General features: G+C 33.6%; 2 protein-coding genes across 3 annotated transcripts in view; one reads left to right on the top strand and one right to left on the bottom strand.

The window, feature by feature from the left end:
- The window catches only part of LOC149963337 (uncharacterized), a 30,307-nt gene extending 25,173 nt beyond the window's left edge, over nucleotides 1-5,134 (bottom strand). Inside the window, exons 1-3 of one of the 2 annotated variants that reach the window (XM_090170564.1) lie at nucleotides 5,094-5,134; nucleotides 1,861-1,898; nucleotides 385-466 (exon numbers count right to left, since the gene is read on the bottom strand). In XM_090170564.1, the coding sequence (XP_090026690.1) occupies nucleotides 385-466; nucleotides 1,861-1,882 (104 nt within the window). In that variant the 5' untranslated portion in view covers nucleotides 1,883-1,898; nucleotides 5,094-5,134. Of the gene's footprint in view, nucleotides 1-384; nucleotides 467-1,860; nucleotides 1,942-5,093 lie in introns of those variants that run through there. The other variant, XM_090170563.1, reaches the window with a different exon arrangement.
- A 2,495-nt stretch (nucleotides 5,135-7,629) lies between these two features.
- On the top strand, nucleotides 7,630-14,034 carry LOC149963336 (uncharacterized). Its single transcript, XM_090170562.1, has 6 exons — nucleotides 7,630-7,771; nucleotides 9,886-9,935; nucleotides 11,189-11,260; nucleotides 12,232-12,270; nucleotides 12,359-12,409; nucleotides 14,020-14,034. Exons 1-6 carry the CDS (start codon nucleotides 7,639-7,641, stop codon nucleotides 14,032-14,034), a joined length of 360 nt encoding a protein of 119 aa, XP_090026688.1. The 5' UTR covers nucleotides 7,630-7,638.
- Nucleotides 14,035-17,395: the final 3,361 nt, after the last annotated feature.

The following is a 17,395-nucleotide window of genomic DNA, read 5'->3' as shown; positions in this document are numbered from 1 at the left end:
TATAATTCACCAGGGCTCTTTTAATAATTTAACATAAATTTGGCCATCTTTGTAAAGTCATTCCACCCTTATATATTCAGAGTGTGCTTAATAACTTTTTCATTGAAACGTTTTGTTTCCCGCCTACCGTCAAAAAAAATATAATTTTTTTCCAAAAAATGTATTACTCTTTGAAATTTCGGAAATTTACAATTTAAAGAGTTACTAATAAACAATCACTGAAAATTTCGGAACTTTAGCTTAAATAGTTTTTCAGAATAAACTGGGCTTATCAAATTAAAAAAACCGTGAATACCAAAAAAACGTTGGTTTCTTTACGGCGGCCAGCGATAGTGTTTTCATCGACTTCAATAAATATACAAGTAATAAATAATATTAACTTACTTTTTATGAGATTTTTCCGCAATTAAAACTGCCAATGTCACCAAAAACGCCAGAAATGACGCTGCAGCAAACACCATCAAAACTGAAATTATTCATTTCACACAATAAGAAAGTTGTAATGAGAACATTGCCTGTGCACTTAGTTTGGACAAAATTCTAATATCCATTTAGCAGTGGCGAAATGTGGGAATGTATTTTTGAATAATTTAATTTAATTGTGTGTCCATGCCCTTTGAACTAAAAAAACCTGAATTGATTATAAAAATCGAATGCATTACACTATATTTTCATTATAATTAATTAAACTGTGTGATTTTTCTCGTGCCTTTATGCATATTTCCAAAATATACTGAAAGAAAATGTATAACTATCTGACACATTTACTCAATATTTTAAGATTACTCACAAAATATCAAGGGTGTTTCCCAGATTTCACTTTAAATGCCAAATAACCAAAAGCACCGTTTACAGAACTGGTTGAATTTCTTCTAAATAGTGTTCATCCCCAGAATATTATATTTTAATTCTTTCATTCGTATTCTGCACATTTATTACATTTTCTTAGCAGTGGAAACTATTAAATTCGCGCTCTTTGGGAGAGACTTATTTTAATCTACAGCACCCGCACCGACTGAAAAATGTTGTAGAGACTTATTTTATGATAAAGGTGAGACTATTTGCTCGGAAAACTTATTTTATTTGATGAATCGTTCCTGGGACCGTATTTCTGCGGAGCCCAAAATCGAGCCAAAATCAACTGAAAAGGGAAACCTCAAAGGTACCTCTCCAAAATACAAACTTCACAAGGTAGTGAAAGGGTTGACCAATCACTGCACTCGTAACCAAAGTTTATCCTTTTACCAAATTTCCAGAGGGAACGCTAGCAACGGATGGTCCGTCGTGAGTAAGACGTGTTAAAGGAATGTGGCCAAAATAACCCGTCCAAAAGATAACCCCTGTTCCCGACTGCTCGTCGCCAGCGTTTTCTCTTTCCAATAGAGTGTCAACGGTTTTTTCGGGAAATTACATTCACACATATTTATTTTTATTATTAAGCTAAGGGTAATTTAGAATTTATATTGGTACTATTTAATTATTGAATATTACATTTTATTTGAACGGGCGTTACAATTTTATATTTAAATTTTAATTATTTCACAGATATAAGAAATAATTAATTGGAAATGTTAGTTTAGTTTTCACATGACTCAACCGTTCATTTTTCTTAAAAGCCAAATCCTAAATCAAACGCATCTTGACAATCATTGATTCATGTTAGAGGTTAAGAACTCAACATAATCATCAATTCTATAATATCTTAAAGGGTTTAAAAAATGAATTGGTTGGGCAATTTTAAGCTATCTTCAATTCGTATTTTTACCGCGTACTCGATGTAAAACGATGCGAGTATTTGTAAAAATAAGTGGGAAAAAGCCAAGGGACTATATAGAGACTATTATTATAAGATTATCTTACCGTATGATTTCTGTTTCTCCATTTCTGTTCTTCGTTTCCTTATTGAATAGGAGTTTTATTAATTTAAATATACTCTTGTAAGAATTGTGACCATAATATCACTAATTTATTAATAATTTCAGACCTATAAGATCAACCTTATCGGAGTTTGGACACTAACGATAGCGGTAGTATAGACTCTCAGTTAGTTGTATTATTTTTCCTTGGATATACAACACGCGTATTATTATAGCTTACGAAGGTCGAACCCGAAGAAACGAGTTGAATAACGTCGTATTTTTTATTTTCAAAACTGGTTTTATTTTGCATCACTAACGGGCATCTCCTATCACTTCCTCACTCGAAACTTCTCTATAGCAAAATACAGGGTGTTTGGTTTGATGGTTTCATCTTTATTTTTAGATTGCTGTTTTTTCACAGTTTTCGGTAAATTAATTTTCGACCAAAATTTGGTAGAAATATTTTGAGAAAATTGAATTAAACTTCACGGAAAATTAACCAATTGGAACACCGACACAAACTTTCAGTTCTTTCCGATGTACACATAATCCAATGGATTGGTGCGTATTGGTTTCACGCCGATCGTACATGACTCTTTACCAAAATTACCAGTTTGACGATCCAATTTTTTTTAAATTCAAGAAGATAATAATTTTTCTATTTAAGTGGTTTTTCGCGATTTTCGACTTCAAATCTCCTTCCTTTTCTTAAATTAAAACCGACTTGGTTGAAAATTATATTTTTAGTTGGTTTCGGATGAACAACGTTTTCGGTTTCGTTAAGAAATTTTAATTTTAGGTGAGATTTCTGGCCAATTTGAGGGACCTCATAAGCCACGTACGCACTAATGGGATATTTGAAGATTAATTTAAATGAACGTTTTCGCGTTTCGCTACCTTATTTCCAAAACCAGGTAACTCTTCAAATTCGATTTGTCTAAAAAATTTATTAAATCAACGTTTTCGCATTTCACTACCTTATTTTCAAAACCAGGTAACTCGAAAAATTAATTTTTGATAAAATTCCTCTTGGGCTTGTTAAGATGGTTGAAATTGAAATTTAATAAATAAAATATAGTTGTAACATAGTTATAAAATCCAGTGGATTGTGTATACTTAAATGTTCATGACACTTTGTTTATTGTGAAAGCAAGGACCATTTATTTAATTTAATTATTTGTTTATTTATTTAAATTATTTATTTATTTATTTAATTTAATTATTTGTTCATTTATTTAAATTATTTGTTTGTATTTAATTTATTTATTTGTTTATTTATTTAATTTAATTATTTGTTTATTCATTTAATTTAATTATTTGTTCATTTATTTTATTTTATTATTTGTTTATTTATTTAATCTAATTATTTGTTCATTTATTTAATTTAATTATTTGTTTATTTATTTTATTATTTTTACTCGTATGATATTTAAATTACAAATGAAGTTTAATGTTAGGAATATTGTTATTAAGAATAGTTTAATTTTAAATGCAAATTGCATTTTGATTTACAAAAAAACTGATTTTAGCTGAAAAACATTCTTCATCATGTTACGATGTTAGTTTACTACGTATATAACACAGTTTTGATAATTTTTAGTGCGACTTCATCTTTGACGAAGCTCTGGTCGAATTTCGACAAGCGTGCAGAGTACTGTTTGCCGAAATGTACAGCATCCTGAGTCCGGGAGATAATGATGACCAACAGACAGATGCGTGTTTTCCACAAATGAAAATTTATTTCACAAAAATGACTAACAGAAGTAACCCACGAAATGAACAAAGAGCTCCGTCCATTCATTTTAGTATGAATTGTTATTTGTGGATTTAAAAAAAGACCGAATTTTGGAAAATTCATCAAACAATTCAAATTGACTCGTATAGGAACCCCATAAATGAAAGAATGTTATATTTTACCCCTATTAATGCGAGAGCTACTCGTGTTTCAGCCGAAGATGAATAAAGGGATCAATGTCATTAGATAAAGCTCTAACGTATTCGACGAGGAAATAAACTATTTAGATTATGAAAATCTTTTACAGCTTTCCAACACGTTATTAGATTTTTATTTCATTTGGTCTATCAGGAATCAATTATTTTTTCATAGTTTCGAAATGAAGTGTTCCTTTTAGTAACAAAATGTCGAAAAATCATATTTTTTTTTTAAAAAGAACTGAGGGGTTTATTTTGACATTTTTATTTTCCAAGTCGTGCGAGATATTGGTCTTCTAATAATAATATTTTAAGTTGTATTATTACGTAAGGCAGTTTGGGAGAAATGGTCACTCAAATGTGACGTCCCATATCGTTATTCTATATTGGAGCCTAAATTGTTGATTTTATAAAATGTCTTTACGCTTGCCCAACTTGCTTAAATGTTGCCCTGGAATAGTTCAGCCAGTGCCTAAGAATGAGTTCATAAACTCTTTAGTGGGAGAGAAAGCGGATCCACAGCTGAGGCGGAGAGGCAACATTTCAACAAGATGACCACTAGATACTCACTACTTGCTTTTCTTATTTATAATTTAGTATGCTTATTTTTTTGAGGTAAAACAATGAATAAACTGGCTTCATTTTTATAGAAATTAAATACTTTTATGGTATATGTTGATATTTACTCTTTCTATTGCATTACGTAATTTGTAATAACGTAATTTTTACCTATACCCCAGCCGTAAAGACTGATTTCAGTCGGGCTAATAAACTTACTTATTACTTTTTTATCATAATAAATGTTTTGAAGGTTTATATTAATTAGAAGGGTTCCTACTTCATAAATAACATAGTTTAGGCTGTGGTATGTTTATACAACATTTCAAAATAATCTTATTTTAGTTAGAAATGATTTACTCTGCCTGCAGCAGATGAACATCGTTATTAATTATTTAAGGAAATACAGTAGCCAATCAAGTTTCGAAATTAACAGTATTGTACTTGTATGGAATTTTACAATAATTGAGTATGTTCACGAATTATTATTTTGAAAATGAAATTGAAACGGACACTGAGAAGGTACAGCGCGTAATAAATCCGCGTATGTAGAACGCGCAAAAAAGGTAAATTTAAGTACTCTAATCATACTTTGATTGTGTATTAACTTATTTGTGGATGTCAGACAAAATTAAAGACGCGTTTTCGATTACCTCTCTTTTGCATCTTACGTAATTTTGTGTTTGGAAAATATCTGAAAACTATTTAAACTAGTTATTTTAAATATATTAATTTGTATCTTACTTTCTTTAAATGCTTAAATGTCGTTTTGGCGTCTTTGAAGTCACTGGATGCTTTAAATATTGATTTCATAAAGGCATATTATACACTTATCTAATACTCTTGAATGTTCTCAATATAACTCAACACAAGAGTTGTTAATTCGTGTATAAAAGACGCTGCCTTATCAGCTACGAAGAATAACTGATAAGATAAAATTGGCATTCGTCCGAGAAAAATGATTCTATTAAATTTACAACGAAGAAAGATAAAACGAAATAATGTGATTTACTACCTAATTTAAGATAAGTATTTCTTAAGACAAAAGTCGTTCCTAAAATAAACCTGATACGATTAAAATGAAAGTAACAATACACATATATAAATATAAGCTTTTACAAACTTGAAATGGAAATGGTTGTACTTAACTTAGGTATTAGCGTAGTTGATTATTATTCATTATTATTTAAATATAATGTTTAAATTATTACAATTATTTTGTTGTTTGCCGAGAAGTGAATTTTAAGTTAAACGGCGGAGTGGTTAGCACTTATGTCTCGCAGCAAGAGGAGCCTGGTTCGATCCCCGAATGTGGCAATGGTTGTATAGGAGTTAAATATTTAGTTAATTGGAAAATGGCACTGGGTGTATAGGAGTTTTTCCTCAAGGTCTTTCAAATTTAAATAATTTTGAAATATATAGTCAATTGATAAAAAAATGGCTAATTTTAAAAATAAAAAACAGAGCTATATTATTTTGCATGTACTGAAATGAAAAATATTTTGGGTTAAAAACTAACACCGTTAACATCAAAATTGATTTTTCTTGGTTACATTAATGGTGTCGTTGACCCTCACATGGAATAATGTTATAAAAACTAGGGCCTCTAATTTAAAAACTCAACTGTGGGTTTCACCATATTATCTCAAAACTTAAAATATTATAAACTTGTGTTTCGCGCCGAAACGTATTCTCCGCCACTACAGCTCACTATTAAGTAATATTTTTATAAATAACTTATTCCTAGAAAGAGTGAAACGGGTTCTTTTTTTAATTTATTTTAAGAAAATTGGTTGTATCTTAACACTTGTTAGGAAGTTTTTCGATTTCAAGGAAAACTGTTGAATGAAATTTTATTTCTCTCGAAATTATTTTCCTTAAAAATTTTCTATTTTTCCTTGAATCCTAGAGATTTAGGGTAAAAAATTGCCAAAATCCCTTAAACTAACTTTCATAAAAATCGAGATTTTGAAGCGAAAAATTAAGTTTAAAAAGATATCAGTAAGAACCGTCACTGGCATATTTGTGTTTGAAAAATATGATATCCGTTTAAGCTATTTAATAATATATAGAAAAAATTGTTTGTTTAAACAGTGCGGCAGTTATTTCAAAGCACCGTCTCATATGAATGACTGCTCATTGGTTACAGTAGAAATTAAATAATTAACGGAATCTTCAATAGATTGTATTTTGGTTTTAATAACGCTTCATTTTATATGTTACAGGAACGTCATAATAAACGTTTGGCATCAAAAGTGCGTAGCTATTTCTAAACTCCTCAAAATACCAAATTGATATAATTAATTGTTACGTCATAACCCGAGAAAAAAGTGCCTTGATTTACTTTTCTTAGTGATAAGGACGGTTTAAAATACCCAACTCTAAGAGGGGACCCTAAAAAAATACTTGTAGTCGCAAATCGCCTCGAACAAGCCAGGAGTGATCCTTGAGAGCGCATTTGTTAAGGTCAAGATCACCATTCTCAAGGTCGATAATACCATGGTTATTATAATATTCTAGTATATTTCGAAGTTCAAAATTTTGAAGGTCGAGATGTCCACTTACAAATTATTACCAATTTGGGCAACCCTGTCTTAAACGATGGAATTTGGCTTAGCGGTAATAGTTAAGTTTTATACCAAAAGGTAAAAAATTGAGAGGTGGTCGTGGTTGATAATTATCTAAGACGTTAAAAATGGGAACCACTTCCACAACAACAACACCTAACCGCATTTGGGTCATCGCAGTACTTGTAATTTATTTAGATGGGATACTGAAAATTGAAATCAGCAGCGGGATATCAAAGTTAATCTCAATGTCACGCAAACAGAAAACGTTTCCTTGACATGTTTGAATTACGCCCTTTTAATTCAACCCATTTTTCGGGAGCAAATACAAACGTTGAGTTCGAAAGAATATATAATATAAACTATGTGCTCTATTAATAATCGTTGACTTAATCCTGTGGACAGGAACGAACGTCCATCATTTGATTTAGATTCCTTTGTGCAAACTGTTTGAGAATTACAGTTAAGCAAATACACCTATTCAACATTACAGATATTGCATTTTTCTTAAATTTTTCCTTAAAATATATATACATTTTTTAGAAATGTCCTTTGTTTCATGAGGATATTCTTGTTCAAACATATTGCATTCAAACATCCAATTGTTTTATTCAGAGTATATAACGTTTGCTTGCTTTTGTTTCGCTTTGAAAATAATATAAAAAGCCCACTCCGAAAACCGGTTTATCCGTTGAATTCCGTTGTTAAGGAAAGCAGTTAAGATGTCACGATTAACAAGCACGGCCATTTTGTGGTTGGCGGTTTTGAGCGTAATTCTAGTTGCATTTTTTGCACGTGCCGGGGCAGAACAATCAATTCCAAAAGCCTTCTATCCGAGATTGAGATACATTTGTAGTAAGTAATATCGATAATGTAGTTAACAGGGAATATGTGACCTCCACTATAGCCTCTGTTTTCACCATTTCTGGATGATATTCACCGTCTAGGCGGGGCAATATTACCCTGGAGTATCTTAAACCCATACTGGGAGAAAGCGGGAAAGATTATACGAGGAAAGGATGATGGGCGTGGGCGTGGTCTTTCTTCGGGGAATCATGAAGTGAAGGGGGTGCCCACACATCATTTTTCTCGCCCATAAAAAAACACAGCTCCCCACACAACGAGAACACCACCCGTCGAAAGTCGGGCATTTTCTTTTGTTTAGTTTTCATTGGTTAGACGCTTTAGCGCCTGCTGCCGTCGGAAGGGGAAAATTCGGAAATTGTCTTCCCCCTTTCCGTAAAATGTTCAGAGTAAATGGCTCGTCCAATGAAAGTTGTACACAACACTGCGTTAGCGTGTTTAAAGGCTAGCTGCGTTCTCCTTGTGTGGGGTGAAGTGAGTTTGTGGCGACAGCGTGTGCATTCATTATCTTTATTTATATACCCCCGTACGGTTATTAGATACAGCTTGATCGGCGTCTTAGACTGTTCTTTAATAGAATATGCCCATGAAACATAAAAACCACCAGCTAGGCTAATACCCAAGGCACCACCTTAGGCCTAAGTCATCATGCGACTTTTAAAGCCCTTAATTCAGGTGGCCCGGTTACAATGCGTAGGAGGGTGGTGGCAAGCCCTGCATGCCACGTGATCGAGCCAACAGCTCCCTACACTAACTATTACCGTTAACCTAGACAAGTTTTTATGGAAGGGGAAACCGAAGAGCTCGGGGTAAAACCCCTAAAACCAGTGGGGATAGAACTTGCAAACTCAACGCAGAAGGAGTTGATCTGAGTTTTCACCCACTGCCACAAGCTAGGATCGAACCCGGCTCCTCTTGCTGCGAAGCGAAAGTGCTAACCACTCCGCCACCCCACCATCAATGAAAGAGGTAAAATACCATAGCCAGATTAAGCCGAGCGGTCAGTCCTAAAGATTTTTCTCGTGAAAAATTGGAGTAGAAGAGGAGAAGGCTGGAAATTAGCTTTGCTCTCGGTCTTAAACCTTGGTTATATATAAGGAAATAGACATTATTGATAATATAAATTGTGCCACTTTTTAGTTGTCGCCTGAAATAACCAATATTCCACTGTCTCGTCTGTTTTTTAGCTCAGCCGCTAGAATAAAAACCAGCTCGATGACTAGGTTCCTATAAAGTGTCCTCCGTTCGAGTTGCACAAATAATTTAAGACCTCGTAACCTAGATTCGTAATCTCTGCCTTGCCCAAGTTGCCCGTAGTTAATAGCGTTTACCGACTTAAAGCTGGATCTCCGAAAAAATAGCTCCATAGTTACCATGCTAATAGATTGCGCCCTACAGCAACCGATGGAGGATGATTTTTCGGAAGTCACGTGCCAGAAGTGGTTAAACGTTTCGTTATAATACGGTTAATCGGTAAGCTATCTGAAATCTGAACTAGGGTACGGAGTTATATATTATTTCGGCCCAACCACGATTCGGGTTGACAATAACCCTTTTCCGTTATTTTTTTCACAAAAGATATCTGGTAAATGATAATTTAATCTACTTACCTCGAATGTGCTCGCATATTACGAATCAAACCTTTTCAAATTCATCTGGCTGATTAACTCTGGAGGTAGGAAGTCGCAGTCAAAACACGTGGTAACGCGTAAGCGTCCACCCACCTGCGGGTGGATTGGGAAAAGTTAGATATATTTGTTATATCACCGCGAGTTGGGTGACAAAAATCGATCATTAACCAACGTTTTGCATATTTTGAGGTCAGCAAATAAGCTCAATCTTTACACATTTTATAAATTATATGATCCATTATATTCTAAAGCTTTACTAAAAATAAATACTCTTTCATGAAGACGAATACGTAATTGTATTTGTAACAAAGGCGGGATCATGAACCCTCTGTTGTGTATCGAATTTCACCGGATTTTTCGGTTATCATATGCCTGGTGGGCAATGACAACATTTTTAAATACGCGGGTTCCCACTTCTAACCTACACGTTATATTTACCTAAGTTTGTCGACATATGATTTTTCATTTGTGCAGATAATCAAGGTAAATTCAAAAAATGCATGACCGAGATAAAAGCAGTCACGGTAAGTCATTAAACCACCAGAAACCGAAATCTTTTTCTACAAATAAATAATATTAATCATATTATCCTAATGCGGATAAACGTTTTGGGTAAATTCAGAATAAACGATCAGTACCTTATCCAAGGGGCAAGTCACGAGAAGGTGTAATTCTGAAAACAAAATTTTATATTTTTATTTTTCATCGAAAATAACACATCTTAGTTTTCTACCGGAATCGAAATCAAAAATTATTTTTAATTTACAATCGCAATTCAGTCTTTGCTTTTATCATTTAAAATAATTTTAAAACTTATCAAGAGATAAAATCATTAACAAAAATTGTTAATTTTGAAAGAAATTTAAAAAGAATTTATGTATGTATGTATTTAAAATTGGCGAATAAGTAATAATTTGTTTAGGGTCTAGCTTTTTAATCCCTTTTCATTATGGACTTATCTACTTATTTGCCAATTTTATCATCCTTTACAATGCAGTCCATAGGTGGTTCCTTTTAACTTCACATTATGTATTTATTTAGCGAGCATAATATTTGATATACGATACGAGGGGAAGGGGTGAACCAAAAGTCGATTTGTTTTACCTTAAATCATTAAAACAATCAAATAATACTTGTTCGTCTGATTCAGTACATTTTGGAGCATAGCTTTTTGAATATGGATAACGGAGAATATCCTTTAGACAGAATTTAGACCATACTAAGTTTCGTCCACTTTTGACCGCTGATTCTGGACAAGCTATAGGAGCTAGGGCAAAATGGCAATGGGCAATTTTGCTCCTTTGATCAAGCTTAACAACATGTTTCCAAATTCCATAGAAGAAGTGCGATGTACTTAAATACAACATCTTAGTTAGAATCTCAAGGGTGTAATGTGTTCCAACTGAAGCTTGGATCTTAAGATTTGATATAAGGTTTACCTCTGCAAATTAGCACGGTGACATATCCCTGGAAAAAAGCATTCACTTCTCTCATCCTCCGGAAATCAAAATGCTTCAAATATTCAACTTGAGCCCATAACGTTCGCAGGAATTCAACGTCAACCTATAACCTTACACCACGTTTTAGCAAAGATGATATATTTCAGTGATTATTACAAGTAAACGGTATGAATTTGTAGGAAAACGTTGGTAACCAATTCCAATTGATGTTCGGAAATTTTCCTAATTTAAAAAACAAAACTTTTTTGTCCCTACATTTGTATAAAAAAATATGATCACTAAAAATAAATTAATATAATTACTTATGTTAAATTTAGACACAAGAGGCCGATCAATTGGAATCCGAACTGACGAAAGCAGGAGCTTGTCCATTTAGTAATAACGACGACGTAAGAAATTTACCTTTACTTAATATAGCCTGACGAATGAAACAATAACGTTAAAACAATTAAAACCTCCACACTTGAACCATAAATATATAATATATACCTTACGCAAGAAGTATCTCTTTATGCCACCCTCTCCAAGAAGTTTTCTTTTGCGGATTAATTTTATCGCGGAAGCATATTCTGCATCACCACTTAAATTATTATCTACGGCTTGTATTATTCCGCCTAAATATGTTAACTGTCAAAGTTTTACTTACGTCGTTAGTGGGAAAATTTTCATATTTATAAACATATATTAGTTTTCTTTTGGAAATTCAGCCTGCCAAGGTACCTGTTTAAAAAAAAATTGGCCTTTCTATAAAGTCACATTGGCCTTCTTGTTTTTATGTTTCTGCTGCGTCACGGGTGACGTATCGATGATGTTTTACCACGAAAAACCCTGGACATTAGAGTAAATTCGACGAGGCACCCTGTTTTTAAGCATAAACGTAACTGAACTACGTATTTCGTGACGAATGAGCTACATAAAAACAAGTTCAGCAAGCGTAGCTTATTTTATTGAAAGGCCTTTTAGCTGTTTAATCCTAGTCGATGCTACGCCGCCAAATATTAGTTTCCTACCTGCAGAGTTGGTGGGGAAACGAGAGTTGGCTATTTTCGCGCAGTTCTTACAAAATAATCTGATACTCACAACACTGCAATCTTTTGGCCTGGCTAGTTGAGAACGTTTTGGTCTGGCAGCACTGTTTATCCCACAACGAAAATGGCGGACGTTTCTGCCGACGGCGGCTTTTGACCATCTCATATTTAAATAAAATGTTTTTTAAAGTATCGGCTAACAGTAGAAAAAAAAATTTACACTTATCTCATAAGGAACTTTTTATACATGTATAAACTTCTACTAGAAGTCAATTTATCATTCAAACTCGATGTCAAATGCAAACTAATTGTCAGTTTATTTTGAGATATAGGAGATGGAAAAGAAGCTAGCAAAATTAGCTGAGAATAAGGTATGAACCGATAGAAATACTTTTACCAAAACACTAATAATACAGAATCGTTCGAGGTTAAATTTTTCATTTATTTTGTTGATTTTAGGATTTGTGTGATAAACTCGTTTCCATGTCTACTAAATTCAAAGCATTCATGGTAAGTATTTCAAATTAAAGACACGTTCTATTACAAGCACATGAAGAAAAAGCTTGGTCCTGAATCTTAGATTCAGCAATTAATTAAAAAAAGGTGGGGTGGCGGAGTGTTTAGCACTCCTCACAGCAAGACGAGTTGGGTTCCATCCCAGCTGGTCGGAACAATTCCTTCTAGAGTTTGGAAGTGTTCTCCTCACTGGTTGAAGTTTTTTTCCCTGTCATCTTCGGTTTCCTCTTTCCATAAGAAATTGTAGAGGTTACGGTAAAAATTAGTGTAGGGAGCTGTTGACTCGCGTAGCATGAAGGGCTTTCCACCCCCCTCCTACGCATTGTAACCTGGCCACCTGTTTAAAGGTAATAAAAGTCGCTCGAAGACTTGGGCCTAAGGTTGTGCCTTTGCTTGCAAACCACATTATTTGGTTAAACATGCATATACATGATTCATATCGAAACAGTAGTTATTTATCGAAGACGTTTCAAAAGAATCCATTATAATATTTCTAATAGTACTACCAAGAATGTATTTATTTATACTCAGGGAGAATGAATACGTCGAGATTATTTTTAGCGTTTCTCCAATTCCACCCGTTGGAGCCCCCGGTATGCTCCTCCGCTTTAATAAAATCAAATAATACTGCAATCTCATTGGTTCTTAAAAATTACGTTTTTCGACGCGATTAACCATGCGGCGAGGACGCAAAAAATAAGACCGCCTCCTTTTTTCCTCCCCCCTCCCTTAGCGTAACGGGGTTAGGGGCTCAACGTGTCCGTCGATAGTCTCGACATATTCATTCTCCGTGAGTATAAATAAAAACATTCTTGGTACTACTAATGTATATTGAATGAATTACGAACATACGCTACATTATTTTATCCCTGACGAATAGTTATTGGCTCGTATTTAGCATTATGAGGTCCTTCCTCATAGTAAATTAAACGCAGCTTCAGGGAATATCACTTTAAACGATAAATATATATCTGTTCCTAAAAGTAGGAAATCGGGTCTTCGTTTACTATTCAATTATCTTTAAAAACATTTTAGGCAGGGTAACAATATCGCTTGAAACCAGCTTTCAAACCCAAATGTTTCTCTATTTTATTGATCAAAACTGGCATTCAAACTGACTTAAACTGGGTTTTAAGGTCTAGCGTAATCGGGGTTTTAGTCTGTTACGAATAACTGCCTTTATTTTAGCCGGTTTGATTAAATTTTAAAGGTGGGTTATCCACACCGAGACTTTCCTTTTTGTTAAAATGAAAAAGTTGGAAAATATTTTCTGGTACAAAGTTGGTCAAAAGGTTTATTTAAAATTTTATAAAAATGTATGCATATGAAAACCAAAGAAAAATATTTTTTTACTTAAATAATATTTTGACTGATAGCTCAGAATTTGTATCGGGGAATCAACCAATTACTAGTTGAGGCATTACTATAGTAATATTTCTCTTTAGTATACTTGCGGCTTTAGTTTGGGGTTTGAACCATGGAATTCGTGATTTGGGAAGGAATTTCACGAAAAAAGTGTCTGCTGTAGTACAGACGACAGTAGAACCTGTGACATGAAGGTAGATTTTTAAAATCAATAATATTAATGATTTGGTTTTTTTCAGGATTGCACTAAGTAAACAGTTCGTTTATTTAACTGAATGTGATGAACAATTTGTAAAATATGAAATAAAAATGTTTTCCCAAACTACAAAGTATTTCTTTCACTATTTGGTTTGTTACAATGAGTTGTAGTACTGCCAGTACTTCATAATAGAGGTAAATACTACTGCAAACAAACTTCAGATAACCCCCCACAATAGAACTATTAGAATTGAACCAATGCAGGGTAAAACAAGACCCTATTTAATTAATTTTTTTAATTTATTGATGTCTGTAGTTGTCAAAACCGAAATACTTTGGTGATACATCACCCCCGTTCCACAGAAGCAAACGCTTGATCGTGGTGGGGGTTTTAATTAAATATTCATTTTTACCTTTGGAAAGAAACGGTAGTTATACAGGGTGTTAACTAAAAAATGGACCAGGGCGAATATCTCAAAATGTGTTTTAGCTACGATTTTGAAATTTTAGGTTGTTATAGAGTGCTCAGGGGGTCAACCAACTATGAAAATGTCAATGACATTGAACCATGTCTTCAAGGTCATTCGAAAATTAACTTAAGAACCGTAAGAGCTACGAAGTTGGTTCCAATTAGAAAGTTGTTCCCCGTCACATTTTATGGTTAACTAGCTTTGACTCGATCTGATATGCGAAATACTAAATTGAGCAATGTTAGGCCAAAATCAAGAAGGCCGTTAAGTTGATAACGTGTTAAAGACGATGTTCAACTGATAACTTAAAAGTACTCTTGTTAGAATACTGAAATTTGTTACACAACCTCATCGTGTTGAGGGTCTTTAGTTTGAAAATTTCAGCTCCCAAAACTCGTCTTCAACACGTTATCAACTTAACGACCGTCTTGATTTGGGCCTAATATTGCTCAACTTCCTATTTCACAAATCAGATCGAGAAATTTTCATAGTTGGTTGACCCCCTGAGCGCTCTATAACAACCTAAAATTTCAAAATCGTAACTAAAACACATTTTGAGATATTCGCCCTGGTCCATTTTCAGTTAACACCCTGTACATGTTGTAATAAATTATTCTAAATTGGTCTATACATTCTATTATAATTTTTCCGTACATTAGACATAACTACAGTTAGAATTTCAAAAATATTACATTAATTAGAAAAAATTTAAGAAGTGCTCATATTCATGGTCTTTTAACCATTTACACATTTTTTTCTTAAAAATATCTAAGGACGTACAATTTTTAATATCAGGGTCTAGAGTGTTATACAGTTTTGGTCCTAAGTACGCGGAATTTCTTTCGCCTATAGATTTCGACACTTTATCAACAACCAAGCTTTTATCAGAGACAAAACGGGTATTATATATATTGTCGGAAATTAATTTTTCTTGGTTTTTAAAAGTATAGCTTAAAATATATTTCGCGTAAAGTTGTCTGGCCGAAAATACATACAAATTTAGATTACGTTTATGGCCATGCCTTTTTAACAAATACGTATAATTTACCGTTGTATTATTTCTTAGGATTCAATCAACGTTTTAAACGTCTCTCCCCAACCAATGATACCATAAGACAACATTGATTGTACTAAGGCAAAATAAACTTAATTGTGAGTATTCTTCGCCAATAAAAAGGGTACAATAAAAATATATCTAACCAAAATAAAGTTTTGAAATTTAATTTGTATTGAAAGCTCTCTTTTGGCCTAAGAGACATACATGCTGAGGTAAAATGAAACGATTTTTTTTCCAAAAATTAATAAATTGGTACCTAAGGAGAATTACTATGTATAAATTACTATATATAAATATATATATATATATATATTATAGGAAAACTAGTTCTCCCAACTCAAAAAACCGTGTTTATTCTATGAAATTGTACAGCTAAGATTTAACAGATATTTAAATACCCGTAGTTATAGACTTCCCATGGCTTTAGATATTCTTAAACCGAGATATTAATGGAAAATGTGAATGCTTTTTAAATTTCAATAAGATCTTAAAAAGGGGTTGAAATAGGGGTGGAAACCTACTGCAGTCTACTGCAGTCAAAGCTCCGCAATTTGGTCAAAAGAGGTGTATGACACTGGTGGTAGCAACCGCTGTGTCTGTTATTTGTTAAATGAAGATAATATTAATTTTCGGTTCATTTTCTGAGTAAAAATTTTCAACTTTAATTAGGTTATAAATTAAATTTGAACAATTTTACTCATAACTGCTTGTTGTATAATATTTGTCAATTTTATAAAACCTTGGGAACGTTGAACGTCTGTATGCGAATGCGAAACAAGCGGAACCCATGTTATGTTCATAGAAATAGAAATGAGACTAGAACCCCAGCGCTTTCCGCCAATCCGAAGGGAAACGGGGAACCTAGAAGGCTGCCATTACGGGGCAATCGGGCTATCCGCGCCATCTGACAAGCGCATTAGACATTGTCGCCATGCAAGGGCGTAATTAAGGGGGTTGGGTTTGTGAAACTTCCGTTAGCACCCCCCCCTTGAAATTTTCCGTCAAACCCCCCCCCTGAAATAAAATCCTGGATACGCCCTTGTCGCCATGGTTTCAGCGGAAATTTGGAAGGTGGCGAGCCACTGCGCATCACATCGTGCGCAGTGCTTATTCCATAAGTATGTAATATGATGGGAATTATAATAATCTCGGAACTTTCTCACTAAGATTTCCTCTGAGCGGAATTGCTAAAGAAATGAGTTCAGCGGTGAATCCCAAATATTGGACTCCATCATTATATGAATTTGTATATAGTCAACATTTTCTGCGGGATGAAATTTACATTCAAAATGCAAGGCACAATCTGAGATAAAATGTTGACTTCCACAAGTATAAATTACACTATCAATTTTGAATTATAACAAGAATTTTAAAGAACTCTCAAACATTTTTATTCCTAAACATTTCCCAAGCGCAGGAACGCTACTAGTAAGGGGAAATCGAAAAAATGGCCCTTTGGGATTGGCAACGTCAATTTTGAGTATTCTTGAAATTACTAAGAAACACTTTCTCGTGCCAAATCCTCCTATGAAGTAAATTCCGACGGAAATTTTAGATAATAACAAATAGCAACAATAATTTCCCAATTTCAAAGGTACTTACTGACATAAAAATTTTCACAAGACCACGATCAGTTGTATTTCATCACTGTAACCAGGCAATTCACAACTGCATATCGTAAATCTTTGGTGGCTCGTTTCACCCCCTCGTCAACTGGCAAAGTAACATCTCAAGATGAGACAGTCTTTTTTAACTTTTGCAGCAGCAGCCGATACCCCAACTACGAAGATGCATCAGAATATGAAGCAATGAAGCACCTAATGAAATAATATCCTTTTGAAGAAATTGAAGAATTTTCCATAACCCAAGAACAATCCTCAATATTTACTG

Source organism: Leiobunum rupestre, chromosome 1 (genome assembly GCF_980474605.1).
Source record: "Leiobunum rupestre chromosome 1, qqLeiRupe1.1.hap1, whole genome shotgun sequence".
Classification (NCBI taxonomy): Eukaryota; Metazoa; Arthropoda; class Arachnida; order Opiliones; family Sclerosomatidae; genus Leiobunum; species Leiobunum rupestre.
The sequence above is the reverse complement of the archived record's forward strand: the minus strand, read 5'-3'. Positions and strand labels throughout refer to the sequence as shown.

Coding starts and splice junctions, on each gene's coding strand:
- LOC149963336 (XM_090170562.1), top strand. CDS start 7,639: ATGTCACGATTAACAAGCACGGCCATTTTGTGGTTGGCGGTTTTGAGC. Junction 7,772..9,885: donor GAGATTGAGATACATTTGTA/GTAAGTAATATC, acceptor TCATTTGTGCAG/ATAATCAAGGTAAATTCAAA. Junction 11,261..12,231: donor CATTTAGTAATAACGACGAC/GTAAGAAATTTA, acceptor TTTGAGATATAG/GAGATGGAAAAGAAGCTAGC.